Source organism: Squalius cephalus (genome assembly GCF_949319135.1).
Source record: "Squalius cephalus genome assembly, chromosome: 3".
In the NCBI taxonomy this organism is placed as follows: domain Eukaryota; kingdom Metazoa; phylum Chordata; class Actinopteri; order Cypriniformes; family Leuciscidae; genus Squalius; species Squalius cephalus.
In genome coordinates this window covers 52,810,738-52,833,189 of record NC_137124.1, presented here as the reverse complement: position 1 = coordinate 52,833,189, position 22,452 = coordinate 52,810,738, and the positions used below count along the sequence as shown (strand labels likewise).

The 22,452-nt window shown below is 35.7% G+C and overlaps 2 protein-coding genes across 2 annotated transcripts in view; one reads left to right on the top strand and one right to left on the bottom strand.

Moving 5' to 3' along the window:
• The window catches only part of adgra3 (adhesion G protein-coupled receptor A3), a 47,577-nt gene extending 40,593 nt beyond the window's left edge, over nt 1-6,984 (bottom strand). Inside the window, exon 1 of the mRNA XM_079865275.1 lies at nt 5,906-6,984. Coding sequence (XP_079721401.1) covers nt 5,906-6,129 — 224 coding nt within the window. The 5' untranslated portion in view covers nt 6,130-6,984. The remainder of the gene's footprint in view (nt 1-5,905) is intronic.
• Nucleotides 6,985-10,827: 3,843 nt separating this feature from the next.
• Nucleotides 10,828-17,671, top strand: gba3 (glucosidase, beta, acid 3). Its single transcript, XM_079865383.1, has 5 exons — nt 10,828-11,000; nt 11,452-11,676; nt 12,439-13,247; nt 13,391-13,514; nt 15,308-17,671. Exons 1-5 carry the CDS (start codon nt 10,925-10,927, stop codon nt 15,517-15,519), a joined length of 1,446 nt encoding a protein of 481 aa, XP_079721509.1. The 5' UTR covers nt 10,828-10,924; the 3' UTR covers nt 15,520-17,671.
• The last annotated feature ends 4,781 nt before the right edge of the window (nt 17,672-22,452 follow it).

Here is a 22,452-nt window from a genome sequence, read left to right as displayed (position 1 = left end):
GTTTTATGCAGCAGAATAAAATGTTGATAAAACTATAGAAAGAGTTTAATCATCATGAACATTAACTGTAGCTGTAGTCATATATATTCCGTATGATATCTAATGGTATCTCCACTGATCTATATAGAATGTCATTATCTGATCTGTCAAGATCAATTTGAGAGCGATACTGATATTCATGAGCACAGCGATCTCCCAGCTGGAAGCGATTCCCCTCCCTCATGATTACAATATGAACCCAGGAGAATTACTGAGTCTGACACACAACTCTTGTGGGCCCAAAGTACAAGTTTAAAAGCATCTACAAGGTTTGGTTTTACTCAGCACTGATTTTATTTTACTTTCGCGTCTTCTTGCGCTCGAACGGCTCGATGGTTAAACTTTGCAATTAATCTGAGAATCATGCACCTTTCGAACAGTGGTGCCTGGTCCTTACGGATCACGCATCAACTAAGATCCCTATACATGACGCAGATGCGCACATCGTGATCTATCATTTAAGCATCGATATCATGCAGCCCTAAAATGAACAATGATATATTCATTTATATGCATCAACATAATAAACAGCAATTTTTACTAACGCATTTAATCACATGAAAGAATCCAAAGAGGGACCATATGGACATCTTACTTCACGGCAAAATTACAATATTGCTAAACTTTACATAGCCAGCAAAATCATTGTAATTATTGTAATTTACAGTACATTATCTACCAATAAGACATGCCTGGTGGGAAAGAATGAAGTATAGACCAGTTGTCCAGGGTCAAATCAAGTGATTGGGGTGATGACCACTCGTCTGGGACTTGCAATGGTTCTAGCAATTAGCATTTAAATGAGCGTCTGGCTAGGCACCCACAGGTCTGCTAGTGCTGGAGACAGATGGTGAAGATACAACCTTATCTTGATTTTCTGAGGTTCTACAGGATCTAGTGACCGAATAACACCACTGGAAAGGAAAGAGAGCTGCAAAACACGCTTGCACAATTTACATTTACTCTAATTAAAAGGGTTTTTTTTTCTTTCTGCAAGACCACATCTTCCTAAAATCAAAAACCTGGACTACATTAAAACAGCCAGTATAATATATGGAAATATGCTCTGCAGTACGGCAAAAATGGGTGCACCAATAGGCTAAAATCATCTTTAAACAGCAGACAGAAAAAAATTTTCTCAGTCTCATGAGACGCAAATAATTACATTAAAAGGTGAAGTGTGTAATTAAAGAGCAATCAGAATATGAATGGCTTATTGTTGACTCTGCATATTAAGCGGGGATAGGATAAAGTAATTAAACATCAACATTACATAATAGTTGTATTTCTTTGTTACTTGAGTAGTTGCAAACATTAAAAAGTCCAAGTTAATCAAAAACCTGTTAGGGAATATTTTGAAGCTTTTCTGAAACCTATCCCACACTGCCTTGCTACAGTCACCAGGTGTGCTTTGGGGAGGACAGCTCAGTCCAGGTGTAGCTTTCAACACTTGCCTAAGAGAAACAATCTTGGTGACTGGCTTCACATAAAAAGACAGCTGCACAAACATGATCCACTTACAACAGAAATTGCTATAAACCAATCCCAAGCACTAAGAAACAATGTCAACGTTGGACAGAGATTTAGTAACTTTCCTAAAGTAATTTGCAGAAGATTTAAAAAGCAGCATTGCATGAATACCTCTAAAAACTCCAGCTCCAAGTACAATGAAACAGAAGTAGTAACAGAACCTTTTTTCTATTTTGTGACGCAAATCCAACAACAAATTATCGAACAAGAAAATAATGAATGGCGGAACTTGTTTTTATGCATCGGCTGTTGATTGGATTGTAAGATGTGGGCGTAGCACTCAAAAACGCAGGCAGATGAATGCAAGTTTGCAAGGATGGGGGCTAAATGATTAACTAAATGTAAGCAGACGAAATAACTGAAGACCACCTGCATCACAGAGAGAAGTTTGTTGTTTCACTGGATATTTTGATTGACAATTATGAGGTCAAAAACATTAAAAAAAGAAAGAAAAAGAAAAGAAACACATGTATGCATTGCACACAATAAGGTCTATAACATGCATTTAGAAAAGAGATGAATGAAGGTGAATTTTCTCTTCATGTCGACTTTAACAGGATTAAAACCAACTGACCCACCACCAGTAAAATAAAGTGAGCAATCAAAAAGCTTAATTTCACAAGGTTGTAACGGGGAGCTTTTTTTCACCCTGTTAAAGGGGTGGTATAATAAACCTGCTGACCCCACATATGTGTGTGAGGTAAAGGATTTCCTACACCAGGTTGAGGAAAGTAATTGATTTTCAGGGTTAGAGGAGGTCAAAAAAGGTAAGATTCCATGAATAACTACTGTTGACCCCTCCATGTGAAGAAAACATCATGTGAAGTGACAAGACTGCTGGATTTGCGACCCATAAACACTCTCAACCTAGCCATTCATGTGTCAAACCAACGTAATAAGGAGTTAAAATATCAATCTAGGGGTCCTAAATCAAATGTCCACTTTACATTAGTGATGCACTAAAATTTGGGCAACTACAAATATTTGTCTGAAAAAGCCACCTTTTTTTTTTTTCCCCAGTTTCAGCCGAAAACATTTTGGAGAACTGAAATCATTGATGTTTAAAGGGACAGTTCACCTAAAAATGAAAATTCTGTCAGTAATTACTCACCCTCATGTTGTTCCAACCCCGTAAGACCTTCGTTCATCTTCGGAACACAAATTAAGATATTTTTGATTAAATCTGAGAGTTGTCTCACTCCTCCATAGGCTTCTAAGGGACTGAAACTTGCTGGCCCAGAAAATGTATTAAAGACATCGTTAATATAGTCCAAGTGACTCCAGTGGCTCAATCTTAAGTTTATAAAGCGACGAGAATACTTTTTGTGCGCAAAAACAAACAAAAATAATGACTTTATTCCACTTTTCATTTCCTTCTCCCTGGGCCTCGGGTCTTTTCACGTAGTGTTTAAGCGTAGCGCGTCTGTGTTGCACGTCACCACGTAGGCTCACTATTGGCCGACGCTGGTCATGTGTGATATGTGGTGACGTACAACACAGACGCGCTACGCTTAAACACTACGTGAAAAGACCCGAGGCCCAGAGAGAAGGAAATGAAAAGTGGAATAAAGTCGTTATTTTTGTTTGTTTTTGCGCACAAAAAGTATTCTCGTCGCTTTATAAACTTAAGATCGAGCCACTGGAGTCACTTGGACTATATTAACGATGTCTTTAATACATTTTCTGGGCCAGCAAGTTTCAGTCCCTTAGAAGCCTATGGAGGAGTTAGACAACTCTCAGATTTAATCAAAAATATCTTAATTTGTGTTCCGAAGATGAACGAATGTCTTACGGGGTTGGAACAACATGAGGGTGAGTACGGTAATTACTGACAGAATTATCATTTTTGGGTGAACTATCCCTTTAAATGACACTTCTCAATGACGTGTTTTGACTTTTACGCCATCTATTTCATGCACACAATTTGATAAAGTTTCAGGTAAACATGTCAGCTGTGTGGAAACAAAAATATTTCAAGAGTCGCAATATGTAAAATGTATTTGATGAAATTTTAAGAGGGGTCTTGTTACCGAAGAACTTTACCATGACTGGTTTAATTCACCACCCTGTAGCATAAAGAGTTCAACCACCCAATTACCCACATTTATTTTTGGTTTTCAGCTAAAAGAAAACTTCGGTTTCAGTAAAAAAAAAATCATTTCAGTGCATAAAGTCGTGAAATAAATGTTTACACAACTAAATCAAGGTTTCAACAGTATGTACAAACAGTGCGTTTATTTCCCCTCACCGGAGCAAAGTCTTTGTTTTTACATGTGTTCTTCCTCTCTTTACAAACTCAGCACAGCCACATGAAGAAAAACGAATGCACCATTCAGGCTTTCAGACATGCTTGATATCCATCTCTGAAAGACACAGTCACGTGGGCAGCTTTTCGTTTAAACTCTAATAAGGCTGCACCGCCAGCCACAGAAAGAGCACAGGGCAAAACTGAACCACTGTAAAAAAAAAAATATATATATATATATATATATATTATTCTGAGGATCCTAAAAAACAGATTCAGTCTAAACGTTTGACTGGTAGAGTGTATAACATGTAATGTTACCAAATATTTTTAGCTTTAAAGCAACCCAAATTTTTCTAATTCTGTCATCATTTACTCACCCTCATGTCGTTCTAAACCCATAAGACTTTGGTTCACCTTTGACAGAAATTGAGAGGTTTCTGTCCCTCCACTGAACATCCACAAACAAAAATGAAATGATCCAAAAAGTTTGTAAAGGCGTCGTAAAATGAATCCAAATGAACAGAGCGGCTTTGTGAAGAGATATGATTGCTTTAAATGATTCACAAATTTAATTTAGGACATGTAAACAATGATTGACACACACAAATAAAGCATCACATATGATAAACATGGAAGCTCATGTATGTTCATGCGCTAGATAGAACAATCCTATTGTAATAGTTTCCAAGGATCAGCATTCTCCCCTCAAAGTGATCGGGCAGAGCAAACTAAGTCGCAGAGACTTGAAACTTTGAGGGATGGTAACACCCACCCCATCTACAATGTCAACAAGGCTCGCCCCAATCAGCCTGATGGTGGTGCTACAGCGATCAAAAGTACGTAATGGCTCATAACTCCTAAACCGTTCGTCGCAGGCTCAAGTCTCCTATATCGTTGAGTATTTTGGATTTTTCAAAAAACCTAGGCTACTTTTGCAAACTAGTCCTAGGTTTTTTTGCCCGATCTGAACCAAACCAGTGAAGAAAGATTCTGGTCTTCGGACTGTAGATTGGAGTCTGCAATAGGTGATTAGGGAAATGCTAACTTTAGCCTGCTAGCATTGAAAGCATACGATCCCACCCTCCCTGCAAAACGCCATCCAAAACCATGCCTCCAAAACACATCATGAACACGCACAGACCAGAAACAAGACAACGATATTGGATTACATCATGTGACATTCACCGGTGAGAAAACTTTACAGTACAGTAAGTAACAGTACTACAATAAAGAATGTAAACAACTGTTTGTCTGCCATTCTCGCTCTGTTTGCCTGCCATTCAGTCCATTCTCGGACCGAATGCAATGATTGAACGAACATTTTATGGTCCTACGCCTTCCACAAAGTACATATAAACCGCTTAACATGGTAATTGCTATAAGGATGTGAAGAGACTTTCAACCAGCATAACAAAAAAAAAAAAAAATTCTGTGGAGAATCACCTACTGCACCTTTAAGTAACAACAGCAAAAGGTCACACCAGTTCACTAATATCTAAAGTAGGCATGCAAAGCGAAAATTGCACAAGCTTGTACAATTTAGGTTACCCAAAATTAAGTAAATACCATTTCAATTATATAAGTGTTCCCTGCTAATAAGGTATTCCCTGTTATTGTTATGATGACCACCCTTTTATGAGTGTATTCACTCTATTTGTTTTAATCATAATTCAATAAAGAAAATAATAGTTGAATTGACTGTGTCCTTCGAAAGGTTTAATCACAAAAAAAAAAATAGTTTTAATCATTCTTATGTAAAATTATTAGACTTTTGAGAAATGTAAAAAATAGTAACAGTATAATAACAGTAACAGTCTAATAGTATCAAATGATCAGTGGATGAAATATTTTGTATATTTAATAACTATTTAAGTCGCTCAGTTTGATCTGTATGACTTTTGAAAACTCATTCCACTCATTAAGTGAAAACTCACTTAAAAACTGTTGCGTTTATCAAAAGGTTCCCAGAAGGACCAGAAGAAGTCATGAGGTCAAATGGCAGGAATGACCCTCGTGATGTGTGGTTAAGGGCATTTTTTGAGATAAATGACTATGTTGATTCTGTGAGGAAAATGAGTGTTAACTTACAGTGAGACTGTTCTGTTCGGAAATGATTCAGTAGAAGGCACCTGATGGAGCTCCATGTTACTGCAGACCACTTTTCTGTCCAGCGTGGCCCCAGACGAAGAGCTTTTCCCTCCTGCACTTTTGAAGCGTTCATCATATGATTTACATTCAGTAGATCCTGCAGAACTCGAGCTTCTGAAAAGCACAAAAGCCAGGAAAAAGACACAAGTAGCGCCCACCGACATCACTCCTGCCTTCGTTGATATTCACACGGCAAGAAGAGGGGTCAGATTAGCATATAAATAGCCCCAGAAAGCCTTTCGTTGCTGTTGTTTATATCTAAACACGATGAATATTCGTCAAAAGCCATCAAGCAGAGACGCTGGTCAGCACTCCTTTAAGTCATGGTCGAAATACTGACTCGACACAACATTAGATGGGACGATTTATCATGGTTTTTGCTCTCCACATTAAGCAGTCCGAAAGGCAGCGGTCGAATATCCTTCTTTGTTTTCCATAAGCATCATTGTACAACTCAACACACCTTCTCCAGCTGGTTTCACGCAAGTTTCCACTGTTTTACACGAAGCATTTTCTTTGTTTCCAGTCAAAGTGGAGACCTCGCTCCTGCGCTAAAAGAGAGACAGCTGCAACCATCCCGAGATAACAGTCTCACAAACTCAAGGAAATCTGTTCACGTAAACTTTTTCTCTGTGCGCATCTCACTGCACATTTGAACTCCAAAAGAAAGCCAAACAGTTTCTAGACGGTAGTTGTTCGAAGATTATCTAAAACAGGTCATTAAACGCGACATGTCCGCGTGCCGAACAATAAAACCCTTCTTGAGAAACTGAATGCGTAAAGTTGGTTTTCACTTTGCTGCTGTTCCCCATACGCTTGAATGCTGCTACCGACCACGACGGTAAAAACGCTTTGTGAGAGATACAAGCGGAATGTGTAACCCAGGGTCCCAGAGTGTGCTTCTTGCAGTCGGTGAGACGGTAAAAGCGTGAATGTGTCCAGCGCTGCTCAGTTCATAGCCGAGTGTGTTGCTGTTCGCTTTCTCTGAGCCTCGGGCTCCATGTTCCATTTCCTCCCCTGACGTCATCATAGGTTTGGTCTGAACTCCAGTCAACACCGATCCTTTTAACTAAACCCACTGTTGTTATTGCCCACATTTTATACAATAATACCTTTAATTTAAAAGATATTATTTTCTTTTATACTGAATCTTCAGTCAGTAGGCAGAATATATCCTCAATTGCTCTTTTTTTGTATCCATGAAGTTTTTCATTTTTGATTTAAGTAGACTGACTAATCATATCTCGGTCACTGTGATTTTGCCATGTTAGATATCCTGGATCGACATATTTTGTTGATCCTGGAACAACATTCCTTTACGAAAAAATAGGCCTAGGCCTAACCCTACCCCTAAACCCAACCCTACTCATAATTTATCCCTAAAATTAGAGGGAAATGATGTGTTAATAATAACTGATGTAGAAGCACCTAACCCGGGTTGTAAGCCTAAACTTACATACAATTTAAAATTGTCGCTTAGATCTGATTGGTTGATTGGAAGGAACTTTGTTCTAGGATTAACAAAAAATGTTGATAGAGGAACATGTGGTGAAATCACATTCACCCCAAAGGTCTTTGTTTAAATATTAATAAAAATGTGACAGATTTCTGAAGCTGTAGGCTATGGGATGTTTTTTGATAATGCTATTGATGAGGTTTAGTTTGCTCTCCTGCTGTCAATGTTGTCCATTTATTTATTTACAGTAACTTGGCTAAAACGCTCATGGGTAAAACAGCTCTCGACAACTTTTTAGGAGGTTATTGAAGAGTTATGAAAAGACCCTATAAATAGTCATCTGATGGTATATGCACTTATTAAATTATATCATTCTGAAAATAAAAAAATCTTGAGAATTCTTGCCCTCTTTGGTTTTATCTGTGTTAACCCCTCTCGTTGTTTTTTGAATTTTTTAATTTAGATTTCTATTACTATAAATTTTAGTCATTACTTTTCCAGGCCTGCAAATTGCACTTAAAAATTTTACTTTTCACTGATCTGTATAGAGAAAATTATGCAGATCAGTGTACTTTTTACTAAATATTTACCTTGATAATAACAAGAGTAATTTAAACCTGTTAAAATTGCTAGTATATAAAACTGGTCTAAATGTTTTTATGTCATTAAAAGGTTGCTGATCTGTGTGAAATGCAGTACTCTATTTAAAACTTTTTTTAAATTTTAAACAGCATGCAGTTCATGACCTCACCGCACATTAATTGAGAGACTATCTATTTCTATTTGTAAAAATTAATTTGTAACACCAGGATTTATAAGGTGCTAAAGTAGCTAGCAGGATTAACCTGTAACCTGGCATACATAACAAAAAAATATGCTTTTCCATTTTATTATATATATATATATATATATATATATATATATATATATATATATATATATATATATATATATATACACACACACACACACACACACACACACACACACACACACACACACACATATATATATATATATATGGGTGATTCTCCAACTAGGAGCACTTTTGGCACTGTGAGTTTATGGAAAATTCACTCTCTTAAAACACACTTAAAACAATCTTCCTAGCTTCATTCATTTGTCTTCTAACACAATATAACAGTGGGCAGTTTTAGAATTCCATGGATTATTATAATTTTTAACAGTTTTTCTGAAGAGCGCTTTCAAAGATGTCATTTCCACCACTTTTCAATTTATGTATTTTATTACAATATAATATTGTAAAACTGATTATATAAGATTATGTATCAGTCAACAACATCAGTGGCTACCTAATCATGTAACAAAATAAATCTTAATACTTCATGAACTTAATGCATTTTTATTTATTGTTTCTAAATGCCACGAGTTGCCACGAGTTGGGATTTTTGCCTACAGCATTTCATTTTTGCTCAGGTCTATGTTTATTATAAGTCACTCACACATATATTGTAAGTAATGAACTATTACTACTTGATTTAAAATACATTTAGATTCACATCATTGGGTATTCTTTCATTATTTTTTCTTAAAAATTGTAGTGGTGGAAATTACGGTTTATGGTGGAAAGATTGTTTCTGTTTATTTTTACTTAAATTGCCAGTCCAAAATATTTTTAACCATGTATTTTATTAGTTAACATTATATGAGTTGAACAGTATACCTAATAGTTTTAAAAATAATGATTACAAATGATATGCAAATGATATGAACCTTCTCAAAACATTCATATAAATAAATACAAATAAATAGAGTGTACTGGAATGGTGATATATAAAGTTCTCAGTCCAAAAGCACAAATATGTCATGAGAACATGCAAATAGCACACAAAAACGGCATATATCATGTCCAAATCGCCTGTAATTTATCAGAGGTGGAAATGACGGAGGTGGAAATGACATTTTAGCAGTTTTTCTGCAATATTAGCACTCCCTCATGTCAGGCTTAGCTACTTTTGGACTTATGTTGTTTACTCGTAATAAACATAAAAACATTATTTTCATATTTGTTGTACATAATTCAACCGAACTACAGCCAAGGTGGAAATGACGCTGAATAAAAATACTCTGTATAAAAGCTTGAGTTACCTTGATTTATTTTCTTGTGCTGAAGAGCGCATGTGCCTGAAGTTTCATCTTCAACTAATACGTCCTTTTCACTATAATTTCCATGATTACCAAGTAAATAAAATATTTAAGGTGGATCTATTAAAGTGGATTTTGTTGAGGGAGGTGGAAATGACGGAAAACCTGGGGACAGACTTATTTCACTCCAAAAATAGTTTAAAATTGTGATATACATATGGAATTTCGATGGTATGATATTATTTATTTGTCCTTAAGACAAACATGTTAAAAAATATTTTTAAATCGATCCTTTAATATAATTTTTTAACATTCAAAGAGGGCCAGTCTGGGTTGGGGACAAGCATAAAACTGCAAAATCTGCTAATAAACAGCCTTGCAAAAGCATTTTTAAAAGAAAACAGGGGCAAGATTTGGTGGTTACTAGAATGTTGGAGCATGAACTTCATAATGACAATTTATTTGTGCATTTGTTTGTTTATTTATTTACAAAAAAAGGCCAGGACACAAAAGTGCCTGTAGTTGGAGAATCACCCATATATCTAAACATACATAAGAGACAACTGAGTGACCCACTTCTGCAGTTAATAAAAAAGCACATCCATTTCCTTTAAAGTTATGGCATTCCATTACAAAACCACAAAACAAAATGCAACACAATACAAAAGGATCCTTGATCCATTGTGCTCAGTTGTTTTTGTGTGGCCCTCACACAAGGTTCTCTTTGCATTGCTGCACTACAAACAAGTTTAGACAGGTTGGCAGTAGTGTAAAAAAAAAAGAAAAGAGAAGAAAAAAAGTTAGCCAAGATGGGTCCTCGTCGTAGCAGAACAACCTGAAGAGAACAATGCATTGTGTGCAGCGTTTGTGACTTTGAATCGCATGCAGATGCTTCCAATGGGGGCATAAATCTTTCTCATAAAGTCATTGTGACCAGGGACAATTTAGAAGCCGTGTGTAAAGAGGACTGCACCTCATGCTGGTCAAAGGTCTCTGTCCTTGGGGCTTTTCAGTTTATTTCCTTTTCAGTCTCTTACGAAACATGATACGATAAACTCTTGCATTACAATTCGTTGAGCCTAAAAACAAATCATTAACGTTTATTCTACCGAACAGCAAAAACGTCACTAATTTAAGTTAATCAAAAAATGTTAATAATGTAAAAAAAAAAAAAAACGTCACTAATGTAAATATATATATATATATATATTTAAAAAAAAAAATTAAATGTACCTTGTACGGTCTCATGACGTTGGTGCGCGATGACGTAACGTGCAGGGCGTGCTGACGTTCACCGCTTACTTTTAAGCTGCGAACGTGCAGCCAGAATAGATTGCATGTATTTTTTTTATTCCGTTTAACTTTGTCTAGTTTCCTCTTCACCATTGTCTTAAAATATGTCTGCACTAGATGTCACCGTATTTCCAAAGGACTTTGCGTGGGGAGCTGCGACTGCTGCTTATCAAATAGAAGGTGCATTTTACACTAGTGTTAATATACTGTGGTAAACGTCGCGGTGGTTGTAGACTTTGTTATCTGATTTAACTCAGTTGCAGATTCAGCATTTCAGGATGCATGTAATAACAACAATTTGCAATTATTTAGAACATAGAGTTGTTCAGTTACAAAAATACTACAAGGTTTTTAACTTGGCATCGTTATATTGTCATGTTTCTTAACAAATACCATGGTAATTATATGGTCGTCTTTATTGTAGTACATTATAGTACCATGCAAATACCATGGTAAGATGATATCGCTCGATTATAACACCCCAGTACTTTTTGTTGAAGGCAGATGTGGATTGTTACTTTGTAGCAGTCAAACTTTGTTATTTGACAGTTGTACATGACAAAAGAAAATTAAATGAGGTTATATATAATGGGTCTAAACTTTCCTTTCGATTCCTTAAATTATCTTGCAGGAGGCTGGAATATGGATGGTAGAGGCCCCAGCGTATGGGACACATTCTGTCACGTCAAAGGACGGGTGTTTGAAGACCATAATGGAGATGTAGCCTGTAACAGCTATCAGCTCTGGAAAGAGGACTTGAAATGTATCCAACAGCTTGGTCTCACCCATTACCGTCTGTCCATATCCTGGTCACGGCTCCTTCCCGATGGAACTACAAATCATGTTAATCCAAAAGGTGCTCAAGACAAAATGCCCCTCTTTGTGAGGTTCATAAGAGTAAAATCAAAAAAGTCAATCCCTTGTTCTTTCTCTGTGCTAAACAGATTTACAAACCCTGTAAATGATACTTTGAAATAATAACTTCTCACTAAAAAACACAAGTAAAATTAGATATTTATCTAAATAGCATAAATATTCACCTGTAGGAACAGGAAAATATGAAAACTGAGTCAAAATACATATACAAAATACAAGATACATATATTTATACTCAAAACACTTTTATTGAAATTCTAGCATTCTTAATCCATGAACAAGTTTGAGGAAACAAAGCATCTTTTTATTTCAGCTTCAAATAATTGTTTACACATTTGTTTAAAGTTATTTTTTATGGAATATTGCAGTGTTATTATAAATGCACTTTTTTAAGTACCATTGTAATGTTTAATCAAAAACCTCTCAACAACATCTCTTTTCTGATGATGCGTCACTCACATGAGATCATAGCAATTAACAACAACTGTCCAATCAATTTCTAATGGACAAAATCAAGTCCTGCCCTAATTTTGCCTAGCTCGTGAACCCGTTACACTCGGATATACATTTGTCACATTAGTGAGGAAAATATCGGTTTCATGCCGACTCTAAATGATTTAAAGGATTGACACGGACAATGTAAAAAGGTGTGCAAGTTTAATTTTGGCCTACTTGTCACCTAAATCATTATACTTCCTGAAGTTACTTACCTGCGTTTTTGACTTTTTTTCGTAACCCTCAGGTGTGGCGTATTATAACGAAGTGATTAACGACTTGATTGCTTGTGATGTGACGCCCATGATCACATTGTACCACATGGACTTACCTCAGGCCTTACAGGATCTTGGTGGATGGAACTCAGCAGATATTGCAGACATCTTTGAAAGTTATGCCAGGTTTTGCTTTAAGACCTTTGGGGACAGAGTGAAGCTCTGGATCACACTGAACGAGCCCTATGTTTGTGCCAAGCTGGGTCATGAAGATGGCACCTTTGCCCCTGGGATCAAAGATCCAGGAATATCAGTCTACTTGGCGGGACATAACATGCTGCGTGCCCACACCAAAGCCTGGCATACTTATAATGCTCATTTCAGGCCTTTACAAGGAGGGCAAGTGTCTCTTGCCCTGAACAGTGACTGGGTAGAGCCGTTGAACCCGGACTGTCCTAAAGATGCTGCAGCCACTGAGCGCTACAAGGACTTCACTCTGGGCTGGTTTGCCTGCCCTGTGTTTTGCACAGGAGATTACCCAGAGTCCATGAGATTCAGGATTGAGAATAGGAGCTTGGATCTGGGATACAAGCAGGGCTCTCGGCTACCACGTTTCTCAAAGGAAGAGCCCACTCCTTTGGGCACAGCGGATTTCTTTGCACTAAACTATTACACCTCTCGGAAAGTCAAAGATCTAAGTAGTGCTGATAAGAACAACGAGCTCAGTTTCGTGGGGGATCAGGGGGCAGAGGGGGTTGTTGACCCGTCATGGCCCATATGTGGGATTCACTGGTTGGCTGTTGTTCCTGATGGATTGCGGAAATTGCTGAAATATATAAAGGTACCTTCATTTATTTGTGCACAATTCTCTCTAACTTTCCTTTATTTTTATTTCCTATATTTAATTAGGAGTGTATTTATTATAGAGTGATTCATATATTGTCTTGTTAACAAAATCATTTACATTTGCTTGTTTTTTTTTAGGACACATATTCCAGTCTGCCCATCTATATCACTGAAAATGGCTTTTCGCAGATGGGGCCGGTTCAGATAGAAGATGCCGACCGCTCACAGTTCTATCAGGACACTCTGCAGGAAGTTGGCAAAGGTACTGTCATATTAACACTGCGCAATGTACAATAAAATAGCTCAAGAGTACAAAGTTCATTTTATACAGTTAATTTTATACAGACTAGTAATGCCATTGTGAAAAAGTGTGCTTCAATGCACAGTTGTATTGTTCTTAAACACAAATAAATAGTTTTTCCTTAAAAAACGTACTTGCAGATAATTTAATTTTAATGAGAGTACACTTTCATGACTTTCTTAACACACTTAAGTTGTTTGTAATACACTTTGTAATAATGTCAAATGAAAAGTTTTACTTAAAATGATACTTAAATAATTACTTAAATAATCTTTTGTTGTCCTTTAAAAAAAGAACACTTTTTTTGATGTTGACTATAACATACTAAAAAATGTGCAATGTACTAGATGATGATGATGATTATTATTATTCCAACTTTATGTTTGTATTTAAATACAAGACATGAATTTCAACAGAAATTACATTAAGTCAATTTTAGTTTACCATAAATGCTTGTCAGTACATGCAGCAATACCATATTTTAAAGACAATAGAAGTAATTATTTATGAGATTACATACAAAGATGAACTTGCGGGTCAAAAAGCACCCTTAAGTTGAACTAATTGTATACATTTATATTATAATACATTTTCATTTAATTGCAATTAAGTGTCAAAACACTACATTCAGGTTATACTTACTTTTAAGTAAGTATATTGTTGCCATAATAAGTACTCTTTTATAAGTTTGCTTAAAGGGTTAGTTCACCCAAAAATTAAAATTATACCGTGATTTACTCGCCCTCAAGCCATCCAAGGTGTATATGACTTTCTTCATTCAGACTAACACAATCGGAGTTATATTTAAAAAAATATCCAGTGAATGGGGGGTGAGATTTTGAAGACCCAAAAATGCATCCATCCATCATAAAAATTAATCCATAGGGGGTTAATACAGGCCTTCTGATGCGAAGCGTTGGGTTTTTGTAAGAAAAATATCCATATTTAAAACTTTATTAGCTATAATAACTAGCTTCCGACAGATGACCGTACGCAGCGATTTGCAGCGAAATAGTGACCTCTGACCTGGCGCATGACATATTGACGAACGCGGAAGCGCAAAGAATAGAGCAAAACAAAACACCGATCACGAACTACAAGTCTAAAATGAGAAATTTTAAAGGGAAATCTCAGAGGATTTCGATATAATAGAAGAGGAGCTTGAGTTTGTTGCACAGCCCTATTTGTTTAAACCGCGAGAAACGTCAAAGCTTACGCTACTCCTACATCCGACGACATACATGCGTCAGGGGTTACTCTTGTGGTGCAAATCGACTTGCGCACTATGCGTACGGTCATCTGCCGGGCTATTTATTATAGCTAATACCGGTTTAAATATATATTTTGTTCCTTAAACGCATCGTTTCGCTTCAGAAGGCCCCCCGGGGCGGTGTGGATTACTTTTATAATGGATGGATGCACTTTTTTTGGGCTTCAAATTTTGGGCTCCCATTATAAAGCTTGGAAGAGTCAGGACATTTTTTAATATACCTCTGATTGTATTCGTCTTAATGAAGAATGTCATATACACCTAGGATGGCTTGAGGGTGAGTAAATCAAGTTTCATTTTTGGGTGAACTATCCCTTTAAGTGTATTTCTACATCACAAGCGTGGATGTAGTCCTGAAATTGTAAAATCCAGTTGACAGGACAGTAAAGTCCTTGTATTGTAGCTTTGAGACCCAGACTACTGAAAGTTTTTCAAATATTATATTCTATATTATTATAATATGGATGATGTGTTTGTTTTCCAGCTATCAGTCAAGATGGAGTGAATGTAAAGGCATATTTTGCCTGGTCACTGCTGGATAACTTTGAATGGAATCATGGCTTCAGTGTGCGCTTCGGCTTGTTTCATGTGGATTTCTCTACGCCTGAACTAAAACGCACCATATACCGCTCAGGTAGAGAGTATGCTGCTGTCATATCCAAACATCGCTCTCAGACCAAACCCAAGAGCATTTAACAACATTACTAAGAAACGAAATCAACATTATATTACACATGTAGAAATGACATCAGGAAATGTCTAATGAAAATGCAGTAATTTCTATTTTCTGCAGCCTAAATAATGATGAGCCTAGCTGGTTACACTACAGTGTTGCTTGCTGTAAAATCAAGTGAGTCATTGTTATTAAATCGAAGTTGGACTTAATTCCTTTAGCTGAGGGTTCTTGAACATTTAGTATGAAGCATGAGCAAGAAAATCAAGGTTTCAGTTCTAGTGTTTTGTTGATAAATGCTGCCTCTGTGTGGCCAAAAATGGTATTAAATTTGGAACAGCATTTTGTGCTGGTGTATTGACTGGGTTTGCTTTATGCGAGTTCTACAGTCATTTCACTCTCCTAATGGTGTAAAATGAGAATGTTCATGAGATATTAACATAACAGGTTGTAGTAATTTTACATGCAAACTAAAGTGTCATTAACTGGATTGCACATGTAATTACCATTGGAAATGAGGGAATGCTGAATCTAACCGCAGCCTTAAACTCCCAAGGGAGTAAATGGCTGAAAAAATTTGTGTTCTGTTCTAATTGTTCACCCAGGAACAGCCATTATTGCATCCTATAAATTAATAATATGAGATCACAAATCGTATTTGATTGTATTGTTTGAATTATGATAATCGGAGCTCAAGTGAATTAAGCAACAATAGAAGCTATTTTTAATCCACATGTTCCAGTCAGTCTGACATTTTTATACGGGTTTCTTGAATGTAAATTAGTGTATTTAATTGTAACATTCAATCACCTCCACTGATGGTCAATTATACAGATGTCAAATTAATGGAGGCACATTTTTATTGGAACATACTTATATTTTGACACACTTATGAAATATTCAGCAACAAGGGAACTCATTAGATTAATATAAATTAACTGAATAATTTAGCTGCTAATTAACTATTTCCAGTATGAAGTAGATTATATTCAAAACCTAGAACGGGGTTCCCACGATTAAAACCTGGAAATATCATTAAATATTTGCGAATTGCAGCCTGGAAAAAGTCACGGCAATTAGCGAAACGGTTTTTGGTTACGCTCAAATATTTCATTGGGTATAAAAATAGCTTTTTGTGAGTGCATTCTCTATAGTTACTTTTAAAAATCCTTATTTATTAATCATGAACAACTAAATTATTAATGGAAATGCACTGGTCAAGAAGTGTGGGAACCCTGCTAGACAAGCGTCCTATAGGTTTCAGCGTCAGTGACAGTATGTGTTAAATGATATGGCTCCGGTGTTGGCGGGAGAAGCCAGCAGGGATTGAAAGACGGTCGAAACAGAAAGATGTAGAAACAGAGATACCCTGTGAGATAAAGGCAGTCTCAAGGAATAAACCACAGAAGAAAAAGAAATAAAAGCGTGTATGCGAGAGAATCCATTTCAAAGTGCCTTACCTAATAAAGTCAGATGTTGAATTCAGCACTCCTGATGATGCAAGTGTTACATTTGGTCATTTTGATATCATAAAACATCTATAGGCCAGAAATCACATTATTATACCACAATGAATAGATACAGCACCAAAAGTAACAATACACCAATAACTGATGTTTTATGTAATTGCAATACTTTAATGAAGAACCTCATGAGTGACTGAATGCTTCCAATCAAAGAAATATTTGTCAAACATTTAAATAAACATGACTTGAGGCCTTCCTCGAATTGACCAATTTCTACAATATAGAATTATTAATTTACAGTTATATAATTCTGAATCAACATGCACCAATGCCAATTTTTCTATATATTGTAATCATTATGTTCACAACTTGTAATAATTACTTCAATGAGCTCATTGTTTCTGCCTTAAATGAATACATGATGTTAGCTAACTGCGTGATTTGTATATGTACATTTCTGAAATGCATAACTTGGACACAGTCACCTCTGATAACAGATCACTCTAAATTGTAATGTAGACTCATGAATTTTCTGTAAAGCTGCTCTGAAACAATGTGTTGTGAAAAGCGCTAATAAATGTGAATTTAATTGAAAATATAATTATAATAAATAATAGAGCCTTTGCTGGTTTAGTGGTATTTCATGATTAATCTGAAATAATAACAGTGAACATATGTAATTAATTTTATATTAAATATTCTAAAACCCACTTGTTTATTTCTGCCTCTATGTTTTGTGCTTTCATTTTCAAACTCCCGATTTTAAATCAAAATTAGTTTAGATACTATGGAATTAATATTTAACATCTACGGGTCAGTAGGCATTCACAAAGATAAAAATATATTTTCAATGTAAAAGATAGTTGTATAGGAGACGGCAATAAAAGTAAACTCTTCCATACCATCAATTGACTGACTAGAGCCTATTTGGAGTGAAGTGAATGGGAACACTAATGGCATTTCTTCTGGCATGAGGACTGTACTTTCAGCAGCCAGTTCAATGTGGCATGTACATTTTCAGTTCCATTTAGTCCTGAATAATAGGCACTCACTGTGAACTGTCATCGTCTGAGTGGCTGAAAAAGGCCTCCCTTGGGCCCCAATAATGACAGGATTATATTCTCAATTGATACTGCAAAGTCTTTGTTTGTATAAGATCTCTAAAAAAAAATTCCTATAAGCTTTAAACCAAGAAGCTGAAAAGATTATTGCACCAAGTACATTGCTATTTTTACTCAAATAATTATTGGAAACTAATGTCCTCATTTCTGTTCAGCCATATTCTCTTATTCAACCTCTTTTGAAGTGAGGAAAAAAAAATCTTTAACAGTTTTGGGGGGTACTGCATTACAAGTAACGCGAGTTACATAATCAGGTTACTTTTTTCAAGTCACTAATAATGTAATGCATGAGCTACATTTAAATTTACAACAAAATATCCAAGTTTACTCTTTCAAATAAATAACGGAAGTTATTTTGTTTTACACTGAAACCACGTTGAGAGAAATCAGGAGTGTGCAAAGGCTTTGTGTGAACATGATGGTTATTGTAGTTAAATGTGTATGGAAGCGGATTAGTCTCAAATATAATTCACGCAAAAAAACACATGCATGCATAGACAATTTCACATGCATGAAACCTAATTCACATACACACACACAAAAAAATCATTTTTTTGATGATGTAACATGAAGGTAGGCCCGGCCTCACGTGATACTGATCGATTGATAAGCTTAAATCTGATTGGCTAAAGAGTACGACTGCTCTGTGTAGGAGGAGAGCGCTGCCAGGAAAGTCTCAAAAACACACACACAAATCCAAGGCGATTTTTTTTTTTTTGTGTGTACATGAATTAGGTTTCATGCATGTGAAATTGTCTACGCATGTGTGAATCATGTTTTTTGCATGAATTATAATTGAGACTAATCTGCTTCCATAAATGCGAGAATGCGTTTACTCATCTCACTTGCAGAAAAACAGATTCAGTATCCCTCAAAATGAACCAAACAGTGAAATGCAAACGCAGAATATTACCTGCAATAATGAAGCATGTTAAATAAAACAAAGACTTTATGTATTTAATCTCACTTTATTAACCAATGTCTTTGCTGCTGACCTTCAATGATCCATTCAACCATACTAATAAGCAAACATGACTTAAGACAAACATCAGTTTTGTTCATTTTTTTTGTTTTTATTACTGAAGTTAGTGTTGGACTTTCTTCTCCTGCGTCCTATTCTTCTGTGATTCAGAATGGCAGCCCAACTGAAAGGTTTGTTTGAGCTGCGCCCTCTACTGTACAGGAGTGAATTTACATTTCCTTCAGCCTGAGGCTTATTCATTTCACTTTTAGTGTGAAAGAACCTTTACATTAGACAAAAATAGAATCTTTTTTTCATTATTTAATTAAGCAAGCTCAGCCCAGCTGAGAAAAAGTAACTCAAAAGTAACTTTGCTTTCCAAAAAAACGTAATCAAGTAATGCAATTAGTTACTTTTTTAAGGAGTAATGCAATATTGTAACAGATTACTTTTAAAAGTAATCAAGCAAACCACAATCAAAACAAACCTACAAGCTATAAATAAAATTGGGTAATAATGAATCAGACTTTCCAATGCTACAGAGAGCATGTATATCTATGCCAGGATGAAGCAATTCACTACAATGAATCAAACTTTCCTATGCTAATTTTGAGAGAGAACCATTTAGGTTTGCATGTTCAATTCTCTTAGCTAAGAAGACATTAAAAGTGTTTCGTCGCACTACACTGCTACTCACTTGATCAATAGTTACTAGAGAAACACTATTATGTCACGCGATGCTCTCACGCTATTGACATATATAGCTAAGTTAGCATCGCAGTTGTTTACTTCTCAAACCTGATTCTTATCACTGAACAAGGTAAATTTCTTACACAGTATTTTTGTCTTGTTTTCCGGTACAAATATCTAAACAGAAGTAATTTACTTAAGAAGATTAAGTCTTGTTTTCTGATAAATGTATCAAAATCAAGTGCTTCAAATGAGAAAAATGAGCTTGGTTTCTTTTTTGAATTGTTTATTGCTTGATTTAAGATCTGGAAAACGAGCCAAAAAATAAGAAATAGATTTTTGCAGTATACTCACACTTCACAGCCTTAATGAATATAAGATGCTTTTCCATCCCGTCACAGATGACGTGAAATACTTGAACAGACTGACTACTCTGTTCCCCATAACTCTGAGTCTATTGGCATGCAGGACCGTACAGGTAAGCGACGGTCATCCATACGGCTGACACATGGAGCTATCAGCTGAGACAGTGACTGATGGCTGTAAGTGGGGCACTGGGAGTGATGCCATGCCGGAAGAGGTTGTCCTGCAGCCAGGAGATGGATACCACCCTGGTTTGGGAGCTGTGGTGGATGGACGAGTGGAGGGGTAAGACTGTGTGGCTAAACCTTGAGAATAGATAGCCTGTGAATTACAGCCTCTCATCTTCAGATGTGATGGAGCGGTGACGGGAAAAGTGGAAAATGCCCAGCGGAGTGTGTACCAGCTGCTGCTGTTTGGTAGTTTGGCAAGGACGGAGCGTGGCGTCTGACATGTGATGGACTATCTGATCAGTGAGTTTTTGAATCACAGTGTCTCTTCTCTTTATTTCTTAAAGTCACCAAATGGACGTTTCTTATTTTTTATGGAATATTTCAGTATTTAATTCATGTGCCCTCATAATCTCTTCTCTGATGACATGTTTACTGGCGTGAGGGCGGGACAACCTGTCACTCACATGAGATCGACCAATAGCAAACAAAAACCATCCAATCAATTCCTCATGGACAAAATAAAGTCCCGCCCTACATTTTTTTCTTGTTGAGAACCCGTTTCTCTCTGATATATAGTCATGGCCAAAAGTGATATCCGGCCTAGGAAAATTGACATCTTCACCCTTTATTCAAATATTATTAAAAATGTATTCAAGATTTTGAAAGCATATTGGCTTGGAGTCAACTTGGAGTCATTTCTTTTATTTGTGATAACGCAATGAAACATACCAAATCTTGCTGACATCATTTTTTGCCAGGCTGTCAAACAAAGAAATTATGAACACATGCAAAAACAAGTGAGAAATATTTTTGCATAGTAAAATAAAACCTGTTGCTGTAGTTTGCCATTTATTCCAAATAATTTAAAAATAATACTTTAACAAAGTTTAGTGGTTTTTTATATCATCATATTATATATATATATATTTTTATATATATAAAAAAAATTTCCTCATATTTTGATTATTTAATCTAAACTTCAATGCAAATCTAAACATAAATTAAATGCTTGAATCCGACTGTTGTTTCGATCAGATAAAAAACAAAACAAAAAAAAACCTTGCGCACATCAGCAGAACATCCAGAATTTGTAAATTGGATTGGATTTATTTCATTTTGATGAAATTTAGTGCATGTAAACACATTGAGATCTTAGTAAAGTAAAGATCTGAGACCATTTTACAGAAGATATTCAAAAGAAACTGTGTCTTTCTGTTTCAATGATCCTCTCTTACAGCCTTGACACTTTGATCAATGTGGCAGGGTCAGCTCTGTTCATGATTAGGAATCCTTGTTCCAAGATAATTTTGAAAAATGACCATGTACTAACAACAATCTGAAAGAACAATGATGAATTTCAGTTCATCTCTCTGTAAGTCCAACACTAAGCTCAGGATCATGTTATGCATGATCCTGGATGTAAAAGATGTCAATAGTGAAATGGGCCCAAACCATTTCACAAAAGTTTGTTGGAGACACATATTTCAAATTAGTAGCAATATTATTAGTTGCCTCTGTTTTTTGTTTTGGTTACCTTTCTATTCTGCTATCTCAAAACTGAAAAATTATAACAAAAAATGTGCCTTTTACATGTTGGAAAGGTCATTTTAAGGTTAATCTTCAAGTTTAAACACACTGTCCCTCAAGGTCCACTGAGTTTAGTTGCATCCCTGATCAAACTGACCTTTCTGTAACTTTCTAGTGTATTGTATTGAATACAATTGAATACATTGAAACCCATGTATTGAAGAATGTATTGAAAATGAATAAATTGAATTTCATCTTCTCAAGATAAATTATTCAACAAATAACAATGATTTGAATATTCTGAACTTGTGACCGGGGAAACATTTCAAACCAAAATTGCTGTTATTTTCTGTTTTCAAGGTTATGGCCTCCTATCTTTAGCATTCAAACATCAACGATATTACTTTGTATAAATTGTAGAAAAAAACAAACAAAATAAAAATTGTTTTATAATGTGACAGGGTGGAAATAGGATATAGGTAATTTATGGATATGCTTTTGTCAAGCATGAAAAACAACAAATTATATTAAATGAGAATAGAACTCGCTTATAAAGTCACCATAAAATCAAAATGGACAATTCTTGTTTATTTTTCCTCTATGGAATATTACAGTATTTATTATAAATGATTTATAGTATTTTCAAAAAATTAATGCG

Bases quoted from the DNA above. Each gene is read 5' to 3' on its own strand.
- gba3 (XM_079865383.1), top strand. From the start codon at position 10,925: ATGTCTGCACTAGATGTCACCGTATTTCCAAAGGACTTTGCGTGGGGA. The intron at 13,248-13,390 runs GTACCTTCATTT...GTTTTTTTTTAG, and splicing joins AATTGCTGAAATATATAAAG to GACACATATTCCAGTCTGCC. The intron at 13,515-15,307 runs GTACTGTCATAT...TTTGTTTTCCAG, and splicing joins TCTGCAGGAAGTTGGCAAAG to CTATCAGTCAAGATGGAGTG.